Source organism: Gastrolobium bilobum, unplaced genomic scaffold (genome assembly GCF_033153095.1).
Source record: "Gastrolobium bilobum isolate Gb01-03AN ecotype WA unplaced genomic scaffold, APGP_CSIRO_Gbil_v1 utg96756, whole genome shotgun sequence".
In the NCBI taxonomy this organism is placed as follows: Eukaryota; Viridiplantae; Streptophyta; class Magnoliopsida; order Fabales; family Fabaceae; genus Gastrolobium; species Gastrolobium bilobum.
The window spans coordinates 41,495-67,743 of NW_026898964.1; the positions used below are offsets into that span (position 1 = coordinate 41,495).

At 35.2% G+C, this 26,249-nt stretch overlaps 6 protein-coding genes across 7 annotated transcripts; 3 read left to right on the forward strand and 3 right to left on the reverse strand.

Moving 5' to 3' along the window:
• Positions 1-493: 493 nt before the first annotated feature.
• Positions 494-1,529, reverse strand: LOC133285848 (uncharacterized). Of its 2 annotated transcripts, XM_061483142.1 has the most exons (2): positions 1,192-1,529; positions 494-1,134 (listed from the first exon to the last, which is right to left on the reverse strand). In XM_061483142.1, exons 1-2 carry the CDS (start codon positions 1,438-1,440, stop codon positions 880-882), a joined length of 504 nt encoding a protein of 167 aa, XP_061339126.1. In that variant the 5' UTR covers positions 1,441-1,529; the 3' UTR covers positions 494-879. The 2 variants fall into 2 exon arrangements, with proteins under 2 accessions (XP_061339126.1, XP_061339125.1); XM_061483141.1 differs by having other exon boundaries at positions 501-1,525.
• Positions 1,530-3,710: 2,181 nt separating this feature from the next.
• Positions 3,711-4,934, forward strand: LOC133285843 (protein LEAD-SENSITIVE 1-like). The gene is made up of 2 exons (XM_061483135.1): positions 3,711-3,804; positions 4,286-4,934. Exons 1-2 carry the CDS (start codon positions 3,711-3,713, stop codon positions 4,918-4,920), a joined length of 729 nt encoding a protein of 242 aa, XP_061339119.1. The 3' UTR covers positions 4,921-4,934.
• A 737-nt stretch (positions 4,935-5,671) lies between these two features.
• LOC133285844 (uncharacterized) lies at positions 5,672-6,722 on the reverse strand. The gene is made up of 2 exons (XM_061483136.1): positions 6,507-6,722; positions 5,672-5,945 (listed from the first exon to the last, which is right to left on the reverse strand). The coding sequence occupies exons 1-2, from the start codon at positions 6,645-6,647 to the stop codon at positions 5,868-5,870; spliced, it is 219 nt and encodes a 72-aa protein (XP_061339120.1). The 5' UTR covers positions 6,648-6,722; the 3' UTR covers positions 5,672-5,867.
• Positions 6,723-10,339: 3,617 nt separating this feature from the next.
• Positions 10,340-13,788, forward strand: LOC133285845 (uncharacterized). The gene is made up of 7 exons (XM_061483137.1): positions 10,340-10,672; positions 10,798-10,882; positions 12,614-12,669; positions 12,752-12,916; positions 13,102-13,185; positions 13,464-13,577; positions 13,666-13,788. The coding sequence occupies exons 1-7, from the start codon at positions 10,340-10,342 to the stop codon at positions 13,786-13,788; spliced, it is 960 nt and encodes a 319-aa protein (XP_061339121.1).
• A 1,076-nt stretch (positions 13,789-14,864) lies between these two features.
• On the reverse strand, positions 14,865-15,602 carry LOC133285846 (mitogen-activated protein kinase kinase kinase 20-like). Its single transcript, XM_061483138.1, has one exon. It carries the CDS (start codon positions 15,600-15,602, stop codon positions 14,865-14,867), a length of 738 nt encoding a protein of 245 aa, XP_061339122.1.
• Positions 15,603-23,026: 7,424 nt separating this feature from the next.
• LOC133285847 (uncharacterized) lies at positions 23,027-24,985 on the forward strand. The gene has a single exon (XM_061483140.1). The coding sequence runs from the start codon at positions 23,027-23,029 to the stop codon at positions 24,983-24,985; it is 1,959 nt and encodes a 652-aa protein (XP_061339124.1).
• Positions 24,986-26,249: the final 1,264 nt, after the last annotated feature.

Genomic DNA, 26,249 nt, shown 5'->3' on the forward strand with positions numbered 1-26,249 from the left:
TTAAAAGTTACCAGATTTTGACAATGTTAATATAAAAATACACAACCACTGACAGTACATAGGATGTAGTTACGCGGAAGAAACTCATTGTAGAAAAGAAAACCAACCAGTTTATCCACCTTTTTCCTTTATACTATAACAGAGAACTAGAAACGAGTAACAGAACTAAACCATTTCCCCCCTGATAAGTAACATTAACTCTCAAAGCAAATGAAACTAGGCTCGGTAGAATTTTGCTTTAGGTCCACCATTATTAGCATTCATAAGAGGTAAATTAATCACATATCACAAGAATCTGCATATAATATTATGATGGAAAAGAAAAACTTCCAAATAAAGGAACATGACACAAAAATGAGTAAATAGTCAAATTAGTTCCTGAAAGATATAGACTCAAGTCATATTATCCCCGAATGTGTATCTTGTAGGTCAAATTAAACCCCGCATCAAGAACTTCAACGATTAAATTAACTAACGGAATATACATTCAGGCCAAATTTCAATCATTCAATGACAAACATAAACGAAGTTATATCTTTCATGAACTAGTTTGACAATTTAGCTCAAAAAGATTATGAGTACAAATATAACATATAATACGATTAGTTCCATCAAGTTTCCACATATCACTAGTCCAAGGCTTCAGCATTGAAACGATCAACGCAGGAAACCAACATCATCAACACTAGGGTTTTCCACTTGAAACTAAAAATAGTGCAAATACATCAAATTCAAAAGTAAACATGTAATGGAAAATACAAGCACTGATACAGGGCAAAAGATAGCACCTTTTGGCCATTTTTCTGTTCAATTCCACTAATATTATTAACAATCCACATGAACCACACGGTTATACTATGAAAAGCTATTCTCAATTTCTCATACAGAATCCTTTGCCGCTGGTGGCGCTGCCTCCGCTGCCGGAATCTTCACGTACCCCATCTTCTTGGGGCTCTCGATCTCCTCGTCGGAAAAATCATCGTAAGCGGCGGAGCGGTAACCGTGGCGGGCGGAGAAGACGGACCAGACCAAGTACATGGTGGCAGCGGTGAGGGCACCGCATCCGACGCCGAAGAGCAAGGCGAGGGCGACGCTGAGGATGTCCTTGGTGCGGTCGCGGAGGGAGGAGAAATCGTAAGCGGTGGAGAACCCTAAGGGGTCGCGTGGGTGCGACGCGCCGCGTTGCTCGATTTCTGCGAGTTTTGGTTGGTGGAACGGGCCGATGTCGCTATCGAAGAAGATCTCTTGGGGATTTCGGTCGATGTAGAGAGGGGTGAGGGATCGGATCTCGGTGATGGTGGCGAAGGTGTTGGAGGAAGGGTTGCGGATGGAGTAGGAGGAGATGATGAAGGTTCTGCAGGGACGCGCGGTGGCAGTGGCGGAGAGGACCACGAGGACCATCACGGCGGCGATCGGAAAACGGAGGAGGAGAGGTGCCATGGCGGAGAGAGAACGAGAAATTGAAATTGAAATTGAATGTGAGATATTAATGTCAAAAAGAAGAGAAAGAGAGAGAATAAGAAGGGAAAGGAAAAGGAAAAGGAAAAAGATTAGAAATTAATAATTAAAAAAATATATTTGTATATTCCCAAATGATTAGGTCAAAAGGAGAAGTCAAAATTAGCCAACTTTTATAATTCATTTGTGAAAATATTTATCGATGAAAGTTATATTTATAATTTATTTTTATTTATAATTTTTTATAATTATATCTTAATTGTTGATTTTTGTCAGTCAATAGTTATTATTTATTGTGAATTAATAATTAATTAATTAATTTAATTTGCGAAAATAATAACCGTTGATTGACGAAAATTAACGGTTAAGATATAATTGTAAGAAATTATAAATAAAAATAGGTTATAATACCTTAATTTTTTTTAAATTTTCTTTTAGTCTAAAAGTGTTTCTAGAACTGTTCTTGTAGAAATTAAATTTGAAACGGAGGTGGCATTAAGTTTTAGATTAGGTTAGAATTGGAGATCCAATTTGAAGATAAAATGAAGGAATTAATCTTTACCGAACTTTCTTTAGGAAATGTTCATCATTGATTCAAATGCAAATACTAAGATATGATCATATTATGCATTACATAAAAGAATGTAGAATAGAGATTGCATTGGATATTTCTATAAACATATTGCTTATGCACAGTGATTGAAGTAGATTGAAGTATTGACTATAAGTTAATCAGGACATCTATATGTAAGATATCTCTAAATGCATATCATACGATATAAATTTACGATTTTGATCAAACAGTCTCTAACCCCAAAGTGTATTGGCAAAATCGAGATCCTATCTTTGAGACACACTTCAATACCAAGTATGCCACTCCTGAGTTACCTTCTTTGATTCTTATAAATTTAAAGATTATCTAAATTTTAGATGACTTTTATGTAAAGGAAGTTTTATGTAGAGGTGGCAAAGTGGGCGGCCCGCCCCGCCATCAACCTGCCAAAAAATGAGTCAGCCCGTCCCGCCCCGCTTTTGAAAGTGGGTTGAAAAACTCAGCCCGTCCCGCCCCGTTTGGCGGGTTGGACGGGTTGGTCCTCCAGCCCGAACCTATTTTACACTGACCAGCTTCGACCCGCCTATGCCCGCCATCAACCCGCCAAAAATTGAGCCCGCCCCGCTTTTGAGATGGGTTGAAAAATTCAGCCCGTCTCGCCTCGTTTGACGGGTTGGGAGGGTTAGCCCGCCGAGCCGAGCCCGTTTTGCCTACTCTAATTTTATGTAAAGTGTCTTCTTTTATTCTTATAAATTTAATGTAAAAAGAAAATCAAGACAATACCTTGCATTTTCTTCAACTTAAATATCCAAGTAGATCCCCATGACAGAAGCTAAGAAATCTTCTCAACATGGTTATTGATTTCGTAATTCACACGCCACACCATTCTTTTACCACAATTCCAGGACCATTAAGCCTACACCTATTTTTATGTACAAGTCAATGGAGAGAGAGGATAAGATAAGTGCCAGCAAGGAAACATATGAGCAAGAATGAATATATTTTAAACAAAGTAGGAGTAGCATTTATTGAAGAAAATATATGATAAAACAATAGCACAACACTAGGTGGCAGTACAGAGCCTTCTTGAACATGCTTGACTACTTAGCCTTCAATCTTGCTATTTGATGCACCTGTAATGGCTAATGAATAATTATGATACATTTATTTAATCAGGGCTATTAATGATTTTCATCAATAAAAGCATGTGTCCCATCAGATACTAAACTAGAATGAATGCATCATATAGAGTTCAGTAAATGTCATATTGTTTCCATGAAGAATTCAATAAACTGGAAGGCGTAGAAGTGAAGGAAGGGATTGTGTTTCCTTGGGTTGGAATCCAAGAACTTGGTTCTCATTCATATTCATTTTTTGTTCCTTTCTTCTTCAATCCATTTTTCCATTCTGCACCTCTAGAAAGCAAATGCACATTTTGATATGTGAATTTGATAATTGTTGCATTTAGATATAATAAACACACATTAAGAAATTCTAGTACCCACATACTCTTCCATTTTCTTGAGAATAGTTTCACCAGGGAGACTCAATTACCCACTAAAGGAGTCACACACAGAAAAGGTACGCTCTTTGTGATTATAAGACGGTGATTATTAGTCAACATACAAATTTTTCTTCAAATTTTCCTACAATAATGTGGTTATTGTTGGCATAATTGGTAATCAGTAATAGAAGGGAAATGGGATTGCTTTCCAATAAGATTGAGAGGGAACAACTGAATCCTGGCGATCACATTTACTCTTGGAGACATGTTTACATCTATGCACATCACGGTCATTTCTTAATCTCTTCTATTGCTCTAGTATTTGCTCTAACATCACACATTTCTGGGATTTTCTTTTCCTTTCTGTTTTTATCAGAAAAAAAAAGCATTCATATCCAGTTATGTAACATATTTTTATGTTTCATATTTGATACCCAATAAAATTTTTTAATACAATCAGTGGAGGTAAATTATAGGATTTTTGCATCATTGTTCAATTTTGCAATTTTCTTGGTGGCTTATAGGTGTATTGTATATTTGTATTAGTAAATCTCAAATACACATTGTCTTTGTGTATTAAGAGAACTTCAGAACAAGAAAGATATCATTCAGAACAATTCTAGAATCAATAAGCATTTTGTCCATAACCTATACGTTTTCCAGACATCAATTTTGAAGTCTGGAATGAGAACCTGTGTTTTCAGTTTATATATGAATGATACTGAAATTGTCATCTTTGTTCTGCCAACTGCTTTGGTGTAAGATACCAGGAATATATGTTGGTGAGGGAATGGTGATTCATTTCACCAGGAGAGCAGGCCAAGAAATTGGAACAGGAACTGTCTTGGACCATCTCCTTATAAGTTCACCTCCCTCTCATGCTATTGACACTCCTTGCCCAAGATGTGGTGACCAAACAAGGAATGATGGTGTAATCTCTTCCTGCTTGGATTGTTTTCTTTCTGGGGGTGATTTATATCTCTTTGAGTATGGTGTCTCACCTGCATTTTTTCTAGCCAAAGCTCGAGGAGGTACATGCACTCTTGCCTCTTCTGACCCAACTGAACATGTCCTTCACCGTGCTTTGTTTCTTCTTGAGAATGGATTTGGTAGCTACAATGTCTTCAAGAATAACTGTGAAGACTTTGCAATTTACTGCAAAACAGGTCTGCTTTTACTCACAAGCATCAATGTAGGCCGGAGTGGCCAAGCGGCATCTTGCCTTGCTGCTGCTAGTGCTATAGTTTCTTCACCACTTCGATTTATGACCACTAGTTTTAGTGGTCTCTCATTGGTTGGTTGTGGCATGTACTGTGTTAGCAGATTGGTTTCTGATGTTGGAGTACGCAGTGATGTTACTAAAGTTCCAGTTGAGAAGATAGCTGAGATTGCCAAGGAAGACTAACAGGGTTGCACAATACTCTGTCGTGTAGAATGTCAAGTTTGATTAGTGTTCTAAAAATGCCTTTGTAAAATATTTACAGATAAAGTTCCCTGTAATATCTGCAGTTTTCATTTGTGAAGTTTAAACATATTTATGATGTTGTTCACAAACAATCTAGACATTTGTATGTGCTTGTTGAGCTGGAGTTAACTTATGTACTCTTGCCAAAATCAGAGTTTATCTGTGAAAAATATTGACTTGTTTGCATTTTAATATGTCATTAAGGAAAACAATAATCTTCCATCTCAGAAACAGATCGAAGTGTTAGTTCTGCTAATGGCAACCCTAACGGAGCTAGAAAACTTTTCCGGAGAGGAGGTGGAGGATCAATACATTATCAGATTCAAATAACCCTCCAAGTTTTGTTTATGGGTTTTCATTTTATCCTTTAACATAACACAACAAACTTTCCTACACTCACAACATTTTGTGGGGCCCACACTTTTTAAAACAAAAAAATAAATAAAAAATTAAAGCACGCAAAACGAATCTCTATAACATTACACAATCACTTTTCCTACAACATAACTCTTATAAAACCCAGGAAGCCTAATATAAAACTTTGTATAAGATTGAGGGGGCAGTCGCCTCCCTAGCCCCTCTAGACTCTACACCTGAGTCCTGCTGACAACTAAGAGAGACAGCAACTCCACATTAAGAAAATTATACAAAATATACAATAAAGAAAATAGAGAGACAGCTACAAAAAAAATGTTGCAAACCTTTTTACTTGAATTTGCTGTATAACAAACTGGAATTGAAAATTATACAAATTATGTGGTAGTTTCACCTGTTTTCCCTACAAAGTTACATAAAGATACAAACATGAAAAAAAAAAAATCTGCAAAATCATCACAAGGTGTGCTAAGGAGACCTCTATGGATGAACACATCCAACCTGACCAATCTTCAATACTCCTTAAATGGCCAAAATTCTGGTCCACCAGGCTTCTTTACAAAGATTTGATTGTATTCAGGCCTTGATGTCTGCAGTTGAAGCAAACAGTTATTATAAGTTTAGAGCTCACTGCCAAAAGCACAATTACAAGACAAACGGGGGAGAACATGTACCATGTTGATAAATCATTTCAACATATTAAGACCAACCAACTATGAATTGAAACATCGGACACCGAAAACCTGATATAACATCATACTTATTGAAATTTCATGCCAACCCTATTCTATAACGAATATTATATATCTATATCTATATATAACATTGGTTACAGGATCAATAAAATTTTAAGTTAATTAATTCACAAAAAAAATATACTGTACTTCCAAGAACAAAATAACAGGATCCATGTTTTTCATAAAATAACAACATCAATAATCAGACCAGGGAATTCAGTTCCCAATATACTGATTGAGAATTAAGATCCCCACGCATGATGTCAAAAGTTAAGCTTAATTTTTCTTACAAGACAAGAAACATGAAAAGACAGATACAACGAGACCCATATAGAAAAGAATGAAAATTTGAACAAAATTCACGAATGGGTAGCCATTAAAACGAAGAGAAGAAGTTTTATAATCAGAACTCACGATGTCTTTGAAGAGAAGATAAGCGATCAAGAAGAAAAGAAAGAAGAAGATCTCAAACTCAGCGTATCTCACAAACGTAAAGACCGCCCCGACCGCCCGAGTCAATCCCGACTCGTTCCGAGTCTCGACTCGCCTCGCCATCGCTGTTCTCTCTCTCTCTCCTCCAAAATCCAACAATCTCTTTCTCTCTCTTCTTTGACAAAGCAACCATACACAAAAATGGCAATTGGCAATGGCCCTTTTGAAACAGATCCGAATCCGTTAACGGGCCGACCCGACCCAGACGGAAACAATCTCGAATGTTCCTTTGGCCCAAAACAGCAAAATGACATTTGCTTTTTGCGCTGCACCAACCCTTTAAATTTGTTAATGTACCTAAAAACAAGTTAAATTAACGGGTTAGCTCTAAGGATGTTAACGGAGCTGAGCTAAGTCGAGTTTTAGTCTTAAAAAATTAAATATATGTTTAATTGTGTCAATCTGATCAAGCATGTTATCTGTTATAAATATAATCATCGGCATGTGACCTAACTTATTTACAAAAAAAAAAATCTAGTTTTGCATGTTTAAAAGAAATAAGACAACAAAAATTTATCCAAATAAATTATACAATCAACAACACTAGTAATTCCGTAAATATTCATAAATTTAATGTATATCCAAACAGCATAATATAGAACATTCAAAAAATCTGTTTAACCAATAAAATGTGGTGAAATAGATGGAGGAGGAAAAGAGGGTTATTACAAGTAGCATAAAAAAATATATAAAAAAATATATATACTAGGCCAGCCTGAGAGGCTCTAAGGCCAAACTTTGGAATTAGAATCTGAGGCCTTTTTATTAAACGAGCTTTTATGCAAGTTCAAGCTCAGGCCTTCACGAGCCGAGCCAAAGGTCCCTAGTTCGTTTAGCATCCCTAGTTATCTCCTGCAATCCCAAATGGGTCGTTTTTTGGGAGATAGAAAATTAATGAACGGTATTTTGATTCATATAACAAATAAAGAAATAAAATTTTAAATCGAAGGAGATAACTTTATCTCTTGTGACAAGAAAAATACTTTTTCCTAAATTAATACTTAGGATCTTATATTATTGAGTAAATTATATTCTACCCTAAACTTTTGACTTATTTACTAATACTGCCCGTACCCACACTGTGCACACACCCACACCTTGGCCATAAGCCTGTTGCTTTGGGACATCGACTATAACTCAAGTATATACTCGATTATACTATATCTCTGAGCGCATAGGCTTGTCCAAAGGTCAGAAAAATTTGAACTTGATTAAAAATCATATTTCACCTTTTCTTTAATATTTGATTAATTATTGGCTTTGTATTGTTAAAAAATTCTTCATTACTAATTTTAAATACTTTTAATATATTATATAACAATATTCAAATATAGGGTAAATGATTTCTCCAGTCAACGGAGACAAATTATTTTCGGTGAACACAAAACGACATCGTTTTAGGACAAAAATAAGGTTTTTATAATTCTAATATATTGCAGGATTTTATTAGTATTTATCATTATAATTTTTTAATCTTATAACCCAAAACAATATTGTTTTGAGCTCACTGGAGATAATTTTATCTCCAGTGGCCGGAAAAATACTTTTCTCTTAAATATATAAAATCTTATTTTAACAAAAGTGAATGATAAAATTTTATAACTTTTATAAGTATACAACTATTATTCTATAATTTTTATTAATCAAATTTTAACGTGAAGAACCTCTCAAATTGAGGAGTAAAAACTACATGCAAGAGTAGAAAACATTTTCATTAAATGAAAGATAATTATAACCTCTCTAATTCTAAGAAAAGAACAATATCACTCTCAAAATAGAAGACTACCCACTCGTTCACTTATACCATTTGTGTGTCTTTGAAAAGATGACTTTTTTAGATTCTTGAGAAACTGATATTAGGATTCTTATTTACCTATGTTTGATACGAGGAACTCAAAAGTTTTCCTAAAAAAATTAGATTCTCCGCAATTCTTTTTTATGAAAAAAAAAATATCGACGTAGAATACTATGAAATGAGTGATATTTTGTGAATTCCATGCGATTGGAATATTGTGTAATTTGTCAAGGACAAAATTACCCTCTGTTGAAGGACATGCTGACCAACATCAACAAATACATGATCAATCGCTCCGGCGAACTTCACCTCTATCCTGGCCTTATCTACGGCACAAAATTACAAAATTTGTACCATTGTAAAGCCTTAGAAGTCTTCTTTAACTTATTTAAATTTTGTAATAAACAGATAATAACTCAATTTTTGGTAAATTTCTAAACGTGTATAATTTTATTAACATAGAACCCTTGACTGTTTTGTGGCAAAGTAGTGATCTAATTGAATTTTCTTTTATGTCTTGCTCCGATACAATTAAGGGTTTGCTTACTATATTGGCCATTTGTTCAATTTTTGTTGCAGAATTATGGGGCGTCCTCAAGAGTTTTGAATTTGCTTGGGCTAGAGGTTAGAGACGCTGCATAGTAGAAAGTGATTCAGGTTCAGTTATCACTCTGCTCTCCAGCAGTGGAAGAACATCTCGAGAGTCTCGCTTAGTGACTCGGATTCGAGCATGGTTACAAAAGAATTGGGAAGTTCACCTAGTTCATGTTTTTAGAGAAGGAAATAGTTGTGCAAATTGACTTTCTAGATATCTTTTAGACGATCCTGTTGAGAATAATTTTTGTGTTTTTTCAAACACTCCTCCTGATATTTGGCCTTTGTATTGTGCTGATTTGTCTTAGTCTTGTAATTTCAGAACGATTTTATTGGATTGATCTCTTTGGGGTGTTGTTGTTAACCACTTAGATTACCAAAAAAAAAAAATAGGCATTCCTCGTGACGCATACGGTAGGGATGGCATATTTTTATTATTATAATATATTTATAATTTATTTTATTATGTATAGACATTTGAGTTATATATATTTTTTATTTGTTTAAATACCGAGAATTTTGATAAAGGAAATTTTTGTGTGCGTGAATAAACCCAACTCATCCCTCTAAATTATAAAACTTTAAGAATTAGGATTAAAAGAACTACCACAAAATAAACTTATGAAGTTAGGGTCAAATATACAGTTTTTGGGCTGACTCAGGAGCTCAGGCCAATTTTAACACCTGTACTCTATTTTCGTGAAACTTTTATTGTGTTTTTACGATTAGGTGATATTCGTTCTACCTTCACCTTGCGTACATATTCACTAATCTACTTTCTTGGTATAGTCATATCATGCAGGTCATCAACTCGTGAACTTAGTGGTGATTCACAATAATATTACTATAGATCAAGATCCAAATACTTAGCATAAATAATATTCAAATCATAAACATGTTCCCACCCTCATGTCACATGTAAAATTTCTATAAAAATTTGAAATGAAATCTGCAGTTACCATATAAGAATCTTGTAACATATACAGGTTTCTGATAAAGAGAATATATATTGTAGGCCGAAAAGTTAATTTTGTTACATATGTGCGTGTTTTGATATAGATATAGGGATGATAATCAATGTTATATAAATTAGTGGTTGGAATGGATGTTGAGATCCTCAATCTCCGAGACATTCTGATCTCAACCAAATCTGAGACATTCATTCACAAAATTAAGTGCAGGATCATAGGACACCAATTTTCCTCATCATTCAAATTCTTATTCCCTCACTGCACCAGTTTAACATGGATGAATTCAATGCAATATTGAAAGCAGGATCAGAAAGTTCTTCCAATACAAACAACATAAACATTTAGTTAAATAAAAAGAAAAAAAAAAATCATTCTACAAGTTATTGAATGTTAAAATGGCAATGTTGAGAAGACCTGCTAGTGCTAGTGCTATAGCTTTCGCTTTGTTGCTGCTTGGGGTGTTATGCACTTATAAAATCAACTTCGTTTCTGCTTCCTCTGGAGGCGTGATGGGAGGGAGCTTCTTTGATTCAGATTCTTCCTCCTCATCAGAATCATTCACCACTGATTCAGAGCCTGTAAATGATGCCCCTTCTCCTGATGTTGAGGTTGCAAGGGGTAGTCATGGTGGAGGACCAATGTTGTTTATGATCTTCATGTTTGGTTTGTTTTTGATTGGATTTTGTAAAGAACCCAATGGAAATACAATTACTGTGCTCAAGCTTCAGGTTGGTAACATTTTTTTTGATTGGACGAATGTTGTTTATGATCTTCATGTTTGATCTTCATGGCTCTAATAGGTTTTGTTCTTTTGAGTTCTAGTCAATCATATTTTGTTGTGTCTTTATGTAAGGTAGCAGCGTTGGGTGGGATGGGAAGCTCAATACAAAGGGATCTAACTAGGATTGCAGAGGCTGCAGACACATCCTCTCGGGAAGGTGTGAGCTATCTATTGACAGGTAGTTTCACGAAATGCATGTAATTTGTTTATTTATTTTTTCGAATCATCATGAGAGATATTTCTTCTATGGTTTTGTTGAACCTGTGTGAACATGAGCTATGTAGCTAGTTGCAATTGATCAGCTTCATGAGCTATGTAGCATCGATACGACACGGGACACGTGACATGTCACGACACTCCGACACGTTAATTTTAAAAAATGTTAGATTTTGACATGTTAGGACACGTTTTGATATTAAATAATATTTTTAATTTATATAATGTATATTATATTTAATATTCAATAATTTAACAAGAAATGAAGTTAAACTTATAATACCCATCAATTTTGCAAAGAAACATAAGATATCTCAAATATTTATATTAAACTCAATAAAATGATAATCGTAATCTAACGAATCTAATAGTTGAAACTAAAAACGCAATAACGCTTGGCAACTTGCAAGGATCAACGACTGTCCCCACACACTAACACGAGACTCTTCAGCGTGCTTTGTCGTCACTCGCACACTTCCCGGGAAAACTTTCCAGGAGGTCACCCATCCCAGAATTGTTCCAAGTCAAGCACGCTTAACTATGGAGTTCTTCCGTTCCGGGCTACCGAAAAGTAGATGCATCTTGTTAGTATAGGTAGTACCAATTAATTCTTATAAGCCATTCTCAACTGTACCGTCCCATACCAGCACAGTCTCTGGAATCCCTCTCTTTCGGGTGTTGATTCGATTCATTCATGTACCCCCGTTCCTAGAAGCCTGACAGGAGCCGCTCCTTGTTTGTGCCCTTTCGCACCATGCCTTTTCGCACCGGCGATCACTCCCCGCCCTCGTCAGCGCCCGGGATGTTACATGCCCACCAGCTTCCGCCTGGTTCGTCTTCGAACCACACCGTACTAGAAGAGAGGCCCAGCTCTGATACCACTAGTAACGCCTAGCAACTTGCGAGGATCAACGACTGTCCCCACACACTAACACGAGACTCTTCAGCGTGCTTTGTCCTCACTCGCACACTTCCCGGGAAAACTTCCCAGGAGGTCACCCATCCAAGAATTGCTCAAAGTCAAGCACGCTTAATTATGGAGTTCTTCCGTTCCGGGCTACCGAAAAGTAGATGTATCTTGTTAGTATAGGTAGTACCAATTAATTCTTATAAATCATTCCCAACTGTATCGTCTCATACCAGCACAGTCTTTGGAATCCCTCTCTTTCGGGTGTTGATTCGATTCATTCATGTACCCCGTCCCTAGAAGCCTGACAGGAGCCGCTCCTTGTTTGTGCCCTTGCGCACCATGCCCTTTCGCACCGGCGATCACTCCCCGCCTTCGTCAGCGCCCGGGATGTTACACAACGCAACCTTTGAACCATTTTTTGAGTTTCTGCAACGCGTGTTGGAGTGTCGGAGAGTGTCGAACACAACACGTCAGGGTTTTTGAAGTGCCAGTGCTTCATAGTTCATGAGTACTATTGTTTTGGGAAAATGCTTCTTGCACATCACCTCACACATCGGTTGAGATATGTCTTTTGTGATGTCATGGTGTGCTTAGGAAATTTAATTTATTGTCAATACTATAAACTTATTGCAAATTAGTGTTGAAGATCCTTAGTCTAAGACATTCATATTTTGTTCTATGATTTAGCTAACATAAACCTTCCATTATTCTTTCGAGGCTCAGTAGTTGATGCACTTCTTGCTACCTGACTTTCTGTGACAGAAACAATACAAACTTTGGATCGACATCATGGTTATTGTATTGCAGGATATTTATCTGTAAGTTCATTCCTCCTCCTAAGGCCAAATTGCAATATCAGTTGTTTAGAGGATATAATAATTAATGAATAATCTTTGGCAGGTGGATCTAAAGCGGAGTAAGGAGGATGGAGAGAAATGCTATAATCAACTATCAAATGAAGAAAGGGCGAAATTTGATGAAGAGACACTAGTTAATTTGAACAACTTAGAAAAGAGAAGTACAAGAGGCCAGAGTGTTAATGTGTTCAGCAATGAGTACAAAAAGGTATGTTCTGGTTATTAAAAAGCTTTTCTAAAATGTGCTTCAATTTCTTGGAATCAAGCATGTTATTTTGATGCACCTTGAATAAAGTGTTTTCCACTTTGATTTCAACATTTGGGCAAAGTTAATTCCTAATTTTGTATCTAATATCAGCTATAGAGCTATATAACCAACTAATAGTCTTGCAGTTGAATGTAAAGGAGAGTACACTAGAAGGGAAGAACTTTGAAGAAGAGAAACTTCTCAATGGGTTTGGCAACGAGTATGTAGTGGTAAGTTATGATGCTGTTTATCCGTACATTTCTAAAACATGCTTGAATTTGTGTACCAGCTCAAACTTTCATTTCATTCCTATTATAAGCATTCTAAAATTTTCAAGTCTATCACTCTTATTGTAGAATTTTGTATCCTTCAATACAACAATATCTCATCCTTGCTTGCTAAATTCTGAATGATCTGACAATGGGGTATCAGAAATGGGATATTTCACTTGTTAACAAAAAGGTTTCTATCTGTTCTTCTTACACTTGAGAGATGTACTTAATATCAGATAACAATCTTGGTAGCTGCTAAAGGAGCACATAAGCTTCCTAATATCAATGGAGCTGAAGATTTGAAGAAAGCCTTACACAAGCTTAGATCCCTTTTCTCAAGCAAATTATTAGTAAGAGATCATGGGGACATTCAGTTAATCTATTTCGTTTTTTAATTTAAATTAGTGTCATTTCTTTATCAGCTTGAATTTCTTACAGGCCGGTGAGGTGTTATGGACCCCACAGAATGAGATTGACACTCTTTCAGAACAGAAACTACTTGAAGACTATTCTCAATTAGCAAAGTGCATGAAAAGCTTTCTAGTTAAGAAACAGGAATAGAACAAATGGGCAAGCAATGCTCGGTTACAATTTGTGTGTTGAAATTGTTTCTATAATACTTAACAATTATCTTTGCATTCACAATCACAACATTAGACAATTAGATCCCATTAGTAAGTAAACTACTATTGTCGCTGAACACATCTCATTTTCCTTCTTTGTTAGCTTTATTCCTCACCAGGCCCCAATAAACATGGGAAACTTATAAGCGTGTTAATTATGGTTATAGACCAAATAACAACTCTGAGTTGTTATTTGGTCCTTAATTATAATTATATGATTTAAGTAAAACTCAGGGCAAAATCAGTTATACCCAAGACTTGCATAGTGACTATAATTAATAAATAATAACTAATTACACAAAGTGAGCCATGCATATAAATAATTTTTTTTTTTTGGGTGACAAGAAACAAACATCACTGTAATTCTGAACCTGTATAGCTAATGTATTATATATGTATATATGAAATTAATGATATTATCAAAAAAAGGTCACCGAACTGAAGCCGGAGCACCAGTTTATGCATAACATACCAAACAGAATTTATTCTGATCAAACTAATAACTAATTACACAAAGTGAGCCTTGCATATAAACAAGCATTATTTTTTTCAATGCTTCAAGGGTATTTCCGGGCCGATAGCCAAAGATTAATTCTCTCGAGGCCGAGAAATCATTGAAGTGGATTTAGTCTCTACCAACAAAGCATTTTTCATACTAATATTATTATAATTATAAATCTGTATAGCTAATGTATATCTGTACATGAAATTAACGATATTAGTGAAAAAAAGGTTACCCAACTGAATCCCGAGCACCAGTTTATGCATAAACATACCATGCAGAATTTATTCTAATCAAAATAGATGTAAACAATAACAAAAACTAAAGGAAAGAAGGTACCGAACAATGATAACAACATTAACAGAGTGCAAACAATTAATGACCAAGTAAACATGCAAACATAAAGAGTTGTAATTGATCCAAAATCACTACTCTAAAAACTAACATACTATTCTTAATAAAGAAGATAAGGATGATTGAGAAGCATGTCAGCGGTCCATCTTTCAGCTGGGTTATTTATAAAACATTTCTTCAAGAAGTCTCTGCATTCCCAGCTCAGTCCAGAGGGAATCTTTGGTGTTCTTTTCAAAATCCCAACATGAACCATTATATCCAGTGATCATTTCAAGAACTATACAACCGAGAGACCATATCTCTAACGGTGCTTCTATCTTGCCTAAACTCAGCGATTCTGGTGACATGTAAATAGGAGTCCCTCTAAACTTGTACCTCCAATTCTCTTCATTGAAATTCTCATCACATGTTCTTGAAAGCCCAAAATCTGCAATCTTCAGCTGATAGTAAAACTCAGAGTCTTGATGTGATGGACAAGGAGGAAACACAAGAATATTTTGAGGTTTAAGATCACAATGGACAAAGCCTCGCCGATGGATGCAAGAAAGGCCTCTGAGAAGGGCACGGATGTAGACTTTGGTTGCTTTGGTATCCAAGAATGGCTCTTTATTGATCAAATGAGAGAGAGTACCGTGAGGAGCGTACTCTAATAGAAGATTGTATACCAATAAACCCTGCTCATTGGTGATTTGGCATCCATGGCTTTGAACGATTTCTGGACACAGAGTGAAAGACTTCAAAATATGTTCTTCCATCTGCGAGGAACGTGATAACTCAAGCCTCGAACTCTTCATGGCTATTGGCTTCTTCCAACTACCAGGAGCAGCAGAAATAGCAAGAAAAACAGTGCCATAGGAACCACTTCCCAACACTCTAGTCCTCAACCACTTACCCATCACAGATGCTCCTTAATTCCCCAATATTTTTTTTAGTAATCAAGGATTACTCTTTTACTACGTATACATAGAGAGACATATACAGATGGCGGATATTGAATTTGACAGTCATGGAAGTTGAATTGATAAAGATCACAACGAACTGTGTTACATTCCTTCCTGTTTTGTCATCTAATTAATAGGGTCTTATTGAGAATCTTCACTGATTGCTTTAAAGATTTAAAATTTTGGTTTTTTTCGGAAGTTAAACAAAATTAATTAGGGGAAGGATATTATGACAACCAAGTTGTGTTACTACCAAGTGACTACCAATCAATCTTACCGTTAGATCGATTATATTGATCCAACGGTTATATTTATTTCCATATTTGTACGGTTTCCCCAAATTTAATACTTTATATTTATTTTCACCTTTGTATGGTTATGATTTTCCATATTTAATGCTTTCACTTTAAATATGGGGAATCATTACCATACAAAGATGGAAATAAATATAACCTTTGGATCAACATAATTGATCTAACGGTGAAATTGATTGGTAGTCAATTGGTAGTAACACAACTTGGTTGTTGTCCTTCCCTAATTAATTATACACGCGGAAATGGAATTCCTGACATTATGATAATTAATGACTCATATGAAATCTTTTAAATTAGTGATTTGATTCAATTAAGTTATAATAATAATTAAGTTTGAAAAGTTAAATTTAAATTTGAACTTCAAATAAAAAAAAAAAGTTAAAATTAATACAAGTTATTAAAAGTGAAAAAAATAAAACATTCTCAATGTATTATTCTATATTTTACTTTAAGAAAAGATAATTATGATTATTAATAATGTAATTTTTTATGATGGAGGACAAAAATAAAATATTAAAATTAAGTGTTATTAAAAATAATAAAACAGACTAATTAGTATAAGTATTATTTAGAGAGTGTCAAACTATTAACGCTAATAATTTATTATTATTATTATATAAATATAATTTTATACATATAATAATAGGATAATTAAAGTTTAGGGAGAAATAACCATCAATGGTCATCCCTCTCTCTTCTAATTTGAGGTTATATAGGTAAAAAGTGCTTCACCAAAATAATAATACACATGATTATTCTATTTTTTATTTATATATGGCTTTAATATTTCTATAATGAATGTAGATATATGACATTAATATATTTGTATATCATTTATCTAACTAGATATGACTAAGTGATTGGATAACTATTTATGTTGGAAGAAATAAAAATAAAAGTGAAAATAGCTACTTGCCCACTAACTAATTTAATTTTTGGCAAGTTTTAAATCTTCACAATTTAACATTGTGTTTTGCTATTTTAAATTAGGGAAAAATGTTTTTGTAGTTAATACAGATAAGTTATCTGCATTTATTTTTAAAACAACGTCGTTTTGGTATTGAAATTTTAAAAAATTATATATATAAATACTATTATAATCCTAAAGTAAATTAAAATTTCAAAAATATCATGATTTCCTCCCAAAATGACGTCGTATTGGGCTTACTGCAGATAACTTATCTGCAGTGACTATAGAAAAAGCGAACCCTTTAAATTATTTGAAAATATATAATATTTGTTTTTATAATTTATATTCACTTTTAACATATTATGAAAGGGCGGGTTATATTTACAAACTTTTTTGTTTACAAACTACACTATCTTTTCCAGATAAACAATAAGTTTCATTATGTTCTCCTCGGAAAAGATAATGTAATTTGTAAAAATTTATCCAAAAAATTTCTAAAGGGATCCTTAGCTGTTATGAAACGCTACTCTAACACCTTCTCACTTCTTTATACGAAATCTCTACTGAGCCGCTACAACATCTTTCTCCCCTTATTCAGACCTTATCATTCCCTATCAGATTTCTCTCGTCAACAGAGAGTCATTGGAGCGATTATGGTAGCTCGCTCAACTTCAATTTCTGATTATGTTTACTACTTGGCTTTTGAATTTACATTTCTTCTTTTCATTTTCATATTCGATTTTTTCAAATTCGAAATTGCTCCAACCTGTTCCTTACTCTTCTCACCATCACTAATATCCAGTGAGATTGTGAAACGAAGTTCCGCGAAGCTGAAGATGATCTTCAATATTGCTTGATTAGGGATCCCTTCGTCTCCTATAAGAATGAAGCCCACTCGCAGATTCAACAATGTTCTCAGCAGGTTCTTCCTTCGATGATCTTAATAGTGTTCTCAGTAGAAGCAATAAGAAAACCAACATTCTTGGGGTCCTGAAGATGGCATATTGGCATTCATGATATATTAGGTGGAAACGTCAAATCCAATGTCTCCAATGACGTTTTGTTTGACTATGATTCGATATTTGCGGAGTCGAATCACTGGGGGACTCACGTTGGGGCATATGTCCGCACATAAAATTTTGAGTTTAGTTTTTTTTTCTTTATTGTATGTCTTTATTTGTCTATTGGTTCAATATTTATATTAGTCACTGTTAATTTTGCAATGCAGATGTTAAATATTTTTTTTGTGTTGAGATTAAATGTTAATAATTCTTATGGCATAATACTGTTTTTCATGTAGTAACTAAAGAGATAGGAGGGATACCAAAAAAGAAAAGAAAAAGAGATAGAATGACTTGATTTTCTGGGTTTGCACACTTCAATTGCTTAACTCAACAATCATTGGACATAGTTTCGCTGTCATACTTGCTTTACTAGTAACATTTAATTTATAAAAAAAGTGTTTGTCCTTTTAAATGACACAACTTGTGTCATTTTACTCTTACAAAAAAGTAAACTTATTTAAACATGTCAACAATAAAGAAGAACACTTTTTTGAGTAAACCCAGATCCGTCAAATTTTGTTCCCAGGTACGCATAAGATACTTGGTGGGAGTAAAGTATGAAGAGAAGGGTGTGGTGATGAACGCAGGAGAGTGAAAGGGCAAAAAAAAAATTTGTGTTCTTGTCATGGATAATTGTAAATTTCCTATTTTTTCTTGTTTACACAATCTTGAATCAACCTTATATCTTTCATGAATGTGTACAATTAGATAAGAGAATATTATGTACATTTTTGTTTTGTCTAATACAACTTCATATTATAGTAAATGAGTGTTAAAGTGTATTTTTGTACTTTTACCTATTTAAAAAAGTATTAATCAAGTGCGAGCATGAATATGAACTATGATTGATGTATTATAGTGTTGCTTTTGGATAATTAGCATTTAGTAATTATTCTCAAGGAAATGTTAAGAGATCAAACAAATAATAAATTGGCTAACAAATAAAGTGATGGGCCCCAATTCTCAAATTATGATATATAAACCTTTCAACTCTTAGATATTGGTAGTCTATAAATGTTACAAAATGTGACAAACAGTGAAGGTTTAAACCTGCCAAAATAATAAACAAATTGTGGAGGTTTATGCCCTCTAGGAAGTGATAAATATTTGTGGGGGTTTGAAACCTCAAAGTGCAATAATTGTGGGGTCTAAAACTTTCAGAAAATATTTCGACAAATTGTGGCGTTGCACACAAAGACGCCTGAAAATGTGTTGTGGCGTATGCAAAACTGAGGGTTGAAGTGGATGTGGCTAATATCTTTTGTGGGGGTTAAAGACCGCCACAATTTGCAAATATGACCCCCACAAAATATCTGAATTTTTGTAATGAACCTTGATTTCCGCCCCAAAACGATATCGTTTTGGGCTCAATACAGATAACTTATCTGCATTCACTGCAGAAAAAATGAACCCTATTTTTAAACCTCTAATTGATATAGGTAATTAGAAACTGAGTTTGTTGATGATTGTTGGCGGGACGAGTGCAGAAGAGATGAGACTAATAACAAATTTCGGTTATCAATTCAAACAGAAGACTCCTCCTCCAATATCCTTATTTAAAACAAAATCAAATCCATTTATATCATATTATTTATTATAAAGGTTAAACATTTTTTCTATTATCGCACAAGATAAAATTATCTTTTACAAACTTAAAATAACACTGTTTTTGGATTTGGAGAAAAGAATGAAGGGTAATTTTAAAAAATTTAAATTATATTAGAGAAGTGAAATTCACAAAATACCTTGTATTTTTTCCCAAATTCTTAATAACATCATTTTAGGATTATGGAGAAATAATTTTCTATTATTATTATTATTGTGAACACCTAATTTTGTCCTAAATAAAAATTTATTATGAGCACCATTTTTTTCAAAAAAAAAAAATTAAATAATAAAAAAATATATATATAAAAATAAAAAAATGATAATGAAAAAACCCATAGTCCCCATCAATGTGTCAATATCACTGCTCAAAACGGAGCAACTCAGCTGGCGCCTCTGTGTAAGTAGAGCCACTTTGTTCAAAGAAGAGCAGAGAGCAAAAATAGGTGAGGAGCAGAATCAAAAGCTAGAAGCAATGTCCAAAAGAAGAAATTGGAGAAGACCACACACTGAGTAGGCCTGAGCGTCTTGGAATGCATGGAAGATCCAACTATTTCTTAAATCCATCGGGCTTAAGGAGGAAAGGCTGATGTTTTTCTTCTATAAAAGCTAACAGCAAAGAAGTGAAAAAAGGGGGTTCTTTTTTTTTTGAGATTTTATGGAGAGCAAAACGGAAACAGAGAGGAAGTAAAAAATCATAGAAGAAACCAGCAAAAATACTCAAACCAAGCCTGACCCCAGATTTTCCAACATAAACTCCACAACCTCCTTCATCACAATCTTCCAAAAACGTGAAATACCAAAAACCCAAGGTCTCATCCCCGCCACGGTCGCCATTGGGAGATTGTCCACCACCGTGCTACATCGTCCAAAGCTCACGCGATCCCTACCACGCCCTCGCCGTCAACTGCTGCAAGTTTCTCCATCACCATCGTGAGGACCTTCATTTGATCGAAGACTTGTAAGTTGTTTTTGGTGTTAAAATATTATTGCCTCTCTTGTTGATTGATCTGGAAGTTTCCAAAGGCATGATATGAAGAAATAGTGATCTCATTTATTTGTTTGACCCTAAACGTATACACTGGAGCATGGCTGGAATGTTGAAGGAACAAGTTGAAATATATTATCTCTTGATCTCAGCCACATGTGATGTGTGGTCATGAATCTCTATCCATTTTATTTGTTTCATGTACCATTAGGAGGCCACGTATTAACTTGGGTGCATGATTTTTGTCCTATATTAGTATTTGTCTTTGTGATGTATGATAGAATTAATTAATGTGCAATTTTCCCTGATGTTATCAGAAACATCAAATGCTAAAAATATGATTAAAATAATATTGTTAGAAAATATCACATGCAAAATCCCTTTTTGATGAAACACACCTGTGGGTGTAGCTATGCTGTTTACCGAAAATATATACAAGTGATACACCATCCATTTTGTAATTCTTATGAAATGAATATTTTAATATTTCATAGGTTAGGAAACTTCAGCTTTTTAGTTTAGCTACATACATATTCACGATGCAATGTTGCTATGTTTCAATGATTTAATATTTTAACATTTGTAGTTTACCATATGCTTTTGGTTTATGTATTTGTACACTCACGAAGCAGCGATTACCGTTTTTTAATTCATTTCTCTTTATTTGCATTATATTAATGATGGCAACATAACACTTTGCTTTCCTCTTTATTCTTTTTACCGTAATATATCAAGCGTTTCCATTATATTGGATTTCATTTTTGTTTTTTTTTTTTGTTTTTTTTTTGTTTTTTACATTGAATTCTATTTTTATTTCTTCTTTCTTTTTCCTTTCTTTTTCCTTCGTATTTTTAGACAATCTGATTAATAGTATTATTATTATTATTATTATTATTATTATTATTGTCTAGTTAATCATGAAAAAACTCACAAGTTATATTTATAGCAAAAAGAGGGATTAACTGAGTCGTGACGGCTTGTTAACTCGAAATATTTCATTTGGGTCATTTTGGTTGAGACAACTTGGTGACCCATGACTCGTAATAAAATTAAAATTATCATATATGGATTAGCTGAGTTGAGACAGCTTGTTAATCCTGTGTCTCGCTCGGATCATTTTGGTTGGGACAACCTGGTAATCCGGGAACATCGAATATAATCAAATGAATTTTTCCAAAATTAAAATCAATAAACAAACAAATATTTTAGAGAACGACATAGCTTTGAATTCCTCACTGCACCGGAGGGTACGTCGGAGCGGAACTCTTTTCCGTCAAGCTAAAATAAAATTTTAATAATTTTAGTCTTCCTTTTTTCTTAATTAAATAATCATATTTATTTTAAGGGATGAAGCAAATATTTTTAAAAGTTATTAATAATTCGCACAATTAATTCAAGGTAACCGTTTTTTAACGGATGTGTCAGGGGTGCAGTGGGATTAAGTTTTCACCCTTCCCTGCGCGTAATTAGACTCCCGAACCTTTGATCTAAAGTTTTAAAGACCAGTTTGCAATAAGAGGTTTTCCAATTTTTCCAAAGTAAATAAAATTGGTGGCGACTCCTTTGCTTTTTATTTTTTTTATTTCGGGTCGTTACAGATGGCGACTTCACTGGGGATGTTAGAGAGTCAAGCCTGTTTTAATTAATTGTGCAAATTGATTTATATATTTGCTTTGCTTCCCTTTAGTCTGTTATTTTGCTTTATTTTTATTTATTTATTTTCTCTCTCTTTAATTTTTTTTTTTTTTTTTTTTTGATATTTATGCGAAAGATGTGATGATTGGCTTCAACTTTAGAATGGAGGACTTTTTATGTTATTATGTGCTTGCTCTCAATTGTTTTGCAGATTGGGTAGACTAGGGTTTATATGAAGGGTTGTATGCTCTTTCACACACGCCACTTATACATTTATCACACACGTACGAGTGGGGCCCTATACCCGGGTCTGAGTGCAACTTAAGATAGGAGAGAGGTTGTGTAGTGGTAGCCATTTTGGATGTACATCCTGTTTGGTTATCACGAAAATCTCGGCTAGAGTGTGACTCTTTCGGAATTATAGTCATTTTGGATGTACATCCTATTTGGCTATTCTCCTTCGAAATGGGATCTTAGCTCTAGTAGCCAAAATACATAGAGTTATAAAACTACCCCAACGAAAGTATTCACGTCATAGAATGACCTATGAATCAATATAAGACACAAGGGGAGCGTATTTCCTTTTCACTTCTTACTTCCATTTTCGCATATTTGCATTATTTCAAAATCATCGTTCCATAAATTTATCTTTCAAACATTCATGCATCTTGCATAGTGGAGTATTTTAGGCATACGCATACCTTTCATTATAAAAAAGGATTTTATTTATTTATTTTTTATTTTTTATTTTTTCATCTTGCACCATTTAGCATTTTTAACATCTCATATTGTCTACCTTAACCCCTCCAGGGAATTTTGTTAGAGAAACTTTGAGTTCCAAAGTTTGATTGTGAGTATTATTGATGGATGATAGTACGGGATCACATCGCGATGAGGTAGCACCACGCGTATTGAAAAAGACTTTGCAACTGAAAGCAAGGAAGCCTGACACTGAAAGTTTGAAGGTCTTGGGTCGAATATTGAAGAAGACACAATGTTTAACTCTTGTTAGAAAATATGGGGAAATTCTAGATCTACTGGAAGTTGATGTGCAAGTAGATGCGATCACTGCGGTTACTCAGTTTTACGACCCACCTCTGAGATGCTTCACCTTTCGAGATTTCCAATTAGCACCTACTTTGGAAGAATTCGAGCAGATTCTGGGTTTGTCTTTGGAAAAATATGAGAAACCATATCGCTACTTGGGGCATTATCCTTCTTTGCATACTATTGCCGATGTCCTCAAAGTTCCTGTGAAGGATTTGCAAGAGAAGAAACAAAACAGAAATGGGATCGATGGATTTTCAAGAAAGTACCTGGAGGAACACCTTCACCACTTAGCTGGAATTGAAGACTGGGAAGCTTTCATTGATGTGCTAGCTCTCACCATTTATGGCATTCTCATATTTCCAAATGCTGATGAGTTTGTGGACTTCGCAGCTATAGATGTGTTCTTTGCTCGCAAGTTTAGAGGTGAAAATCCTGTTCCGGCCATTCTTGCTGACGTCTACTATACTCTAAATTTCTGTCATGAGAAGAAAGGAAAAAGAATTTTGTGTTGTTTGCCGATGTTATTCATATGGCTCACTGCCCATGTCTTCAAAAGAGGATACGAGATCTCATACCCTATCACTGAGTTTCACAGATATCAGTTAGGAGTCAAGAGTGGTCGTGAATGGGCCCAAATTTTAGCACAGCTGGACGAAAAGAGCGTCCGATGGTATCCTCGATGGGTCGAAAGAGAAAATTTGATCTACCAATGTGGGGATTTCCCCAATGTGCCTCTCATGGGTACCAGAGGGTGTATCAATTACAACCCATCCTTGGCACGACGACAACTTGGCTATCCTATGAGAGGAGCTCCTACGGAGGAGATGATAACTCCATTCGTCCTTTATGATATGAACCCAGTACATAATGAGACCCTCAAAAGGGTTCGAGATGCTTGGAACAATGTCATTAGAATGGGGAAAGAGTTGAAGACCAAAAATTGTGGAGTCCAAAATAGTTACCGACAGTGGGTTACAAGTCGAGCACGAGAAGTGAAGCTACCTTTCCAAGCTCTGACAGTCACTACAAGTGGTGAATCATCAATGTCTGCCTCCCACGACAACAAAGAAATAAGAGAAATACAAGGAGAATTGGTGAGGGTTGAAGAAGAGAAGAAGAAGATTGAAGTAGAACTTAAGGAAGCTCGACAAAGATGCGAGACCCTTGAACAAGAAAATATGAAGAAGAACCTTACTCTTGAAAGAGCTGATAAAAGGGCCAAAATTGAGGAAAATTATATGCTAAAAACTAAAGGGTGCCTTCAGGCAGCAAACAAGGAATTAAGCCTCCGAAGAAATGAAAGAGATGAGGCTATTACTAAGAGCACACAACTTGAAGAGTTACTCAAAAATTCTAGTGCGGCGTATAAAGATTCAAGGAGGCAAATGGCAGAAATGGGGCGACAAATGGAGATGAGAGCTGCAAAATATGAAGACAGGCTAAAAAAGGAAAAACAGTCTACAGAGGAAGTGATCATGATGTACCAAGATGCAATTCGGAGAGAGCAAGAAGAAGTACAAAGGCTAACTGATTACATCGGAGGGCAAGATGAAATCATTGCTGCGTGCAGACATGAAGTAGCATTCTGGATGACTCGTTTTTCCAACTTAGCTGAAATCTCTAATGATGCAATTAAAAACATCCCGAACAAATTAGGAATGGCAGAGGCACTGGTGAACCCCCTCACTACTCCTGCAGAGATTCGCGACTTTATTGAGTATTGTAGGAATTTGATTGTGAAAATGAAACAATCGATCATCAGGCGCATGTAAAAGCAATGTATCCCTTTGAAACACTTGTACTATGTTATGGCTTTAATGAAGATATTTTGTTCGCTACCTATTTGTGATCCCGTATTGATATTTGATAGGACCTAGTACTTTCGAACGTGACGTTCCGAGAAATGGTCCTAAGAAAAACAATCAATGATACTCACGTCAAACTTACACGCATCAATGGTTCTCCGACAAACTTGCAATGTTAATATTATTCTAAAAAATAAGAACATTGATAATAATACTCATTACGCCATCTTTACACAAAATAAAATAAACATTTTTCTTCCAAATTTAATTGCTCTCACTTGCAGAATATATTTTAAGACTCAAACATTGCGCGACCAAGGAGAAGTAATACCAATCAAACCCGAGTTCACAACACCAGATCTCGGACTAGAATGGAAGCAGGCGATCAAGAGGGGAGGAACATAAGCCAGGAAGTAGACGACGTAAGAGCTAGAATGAATACGATGGAAGATTTATTGCGAGCTTTAGCAGTGTCCATCAATGCGCAGCAACAGTCAACGACTCAGCCAGGCGGTACCCAAGGGATGAATGGGATGGGAGATGCAACGAACGATCTTAATGGTCAAACTCATACAATTCATATTGGTGAAGGATATCAGTCAATGGGGAATGCCGATGCTGAGGCACACATACAAGCTAGGACAAATGATTTCACCGCGGGACAGGCGACCGGAACCCAGTCTGGGAATGGTCACATCTCTGGTCAGAAGGATAAAATAAAGGATGGATGGATGGAGAAGATGGAAGAGAAGATCAAAGCTATTCAGGGCCCTAGTGCTTACGGATCTCTTGGGGTGGAGGAATTATGCTCCACGATGGACGTGATTATCCCTAAAGATTTCAAGGTCCCAGATTTTTGTAAGTATGATGGAAGTACAAACCCAATTATCCACTTGAAGACGTACTGCACGAAGATGGCAATATGGTCCAAAGATGAGGTCTTCCTCGTTAGTTTCTTCCATGAGAGTTTGGCCGGTCCAGCATTAGAGTGGTACATCCAGATGGATCATTCTAAAATTGCCTGTTGGAAAGACTTGGCAGAAAAATTCATGAACCAATATCGCTTCAACTTAGATACTGCCCATGGACTACAGGCAGAGTAGCCCTCCTAAAAAAGGGTTGCAATCCAAGAAACGAGAATCTGAAGTAAATCATGTCAAACAACAACAATTTTTTGTTCCTCAATACCCCATGCCAAACCCAGTCCACCAAATACTATCGTACCATCCTA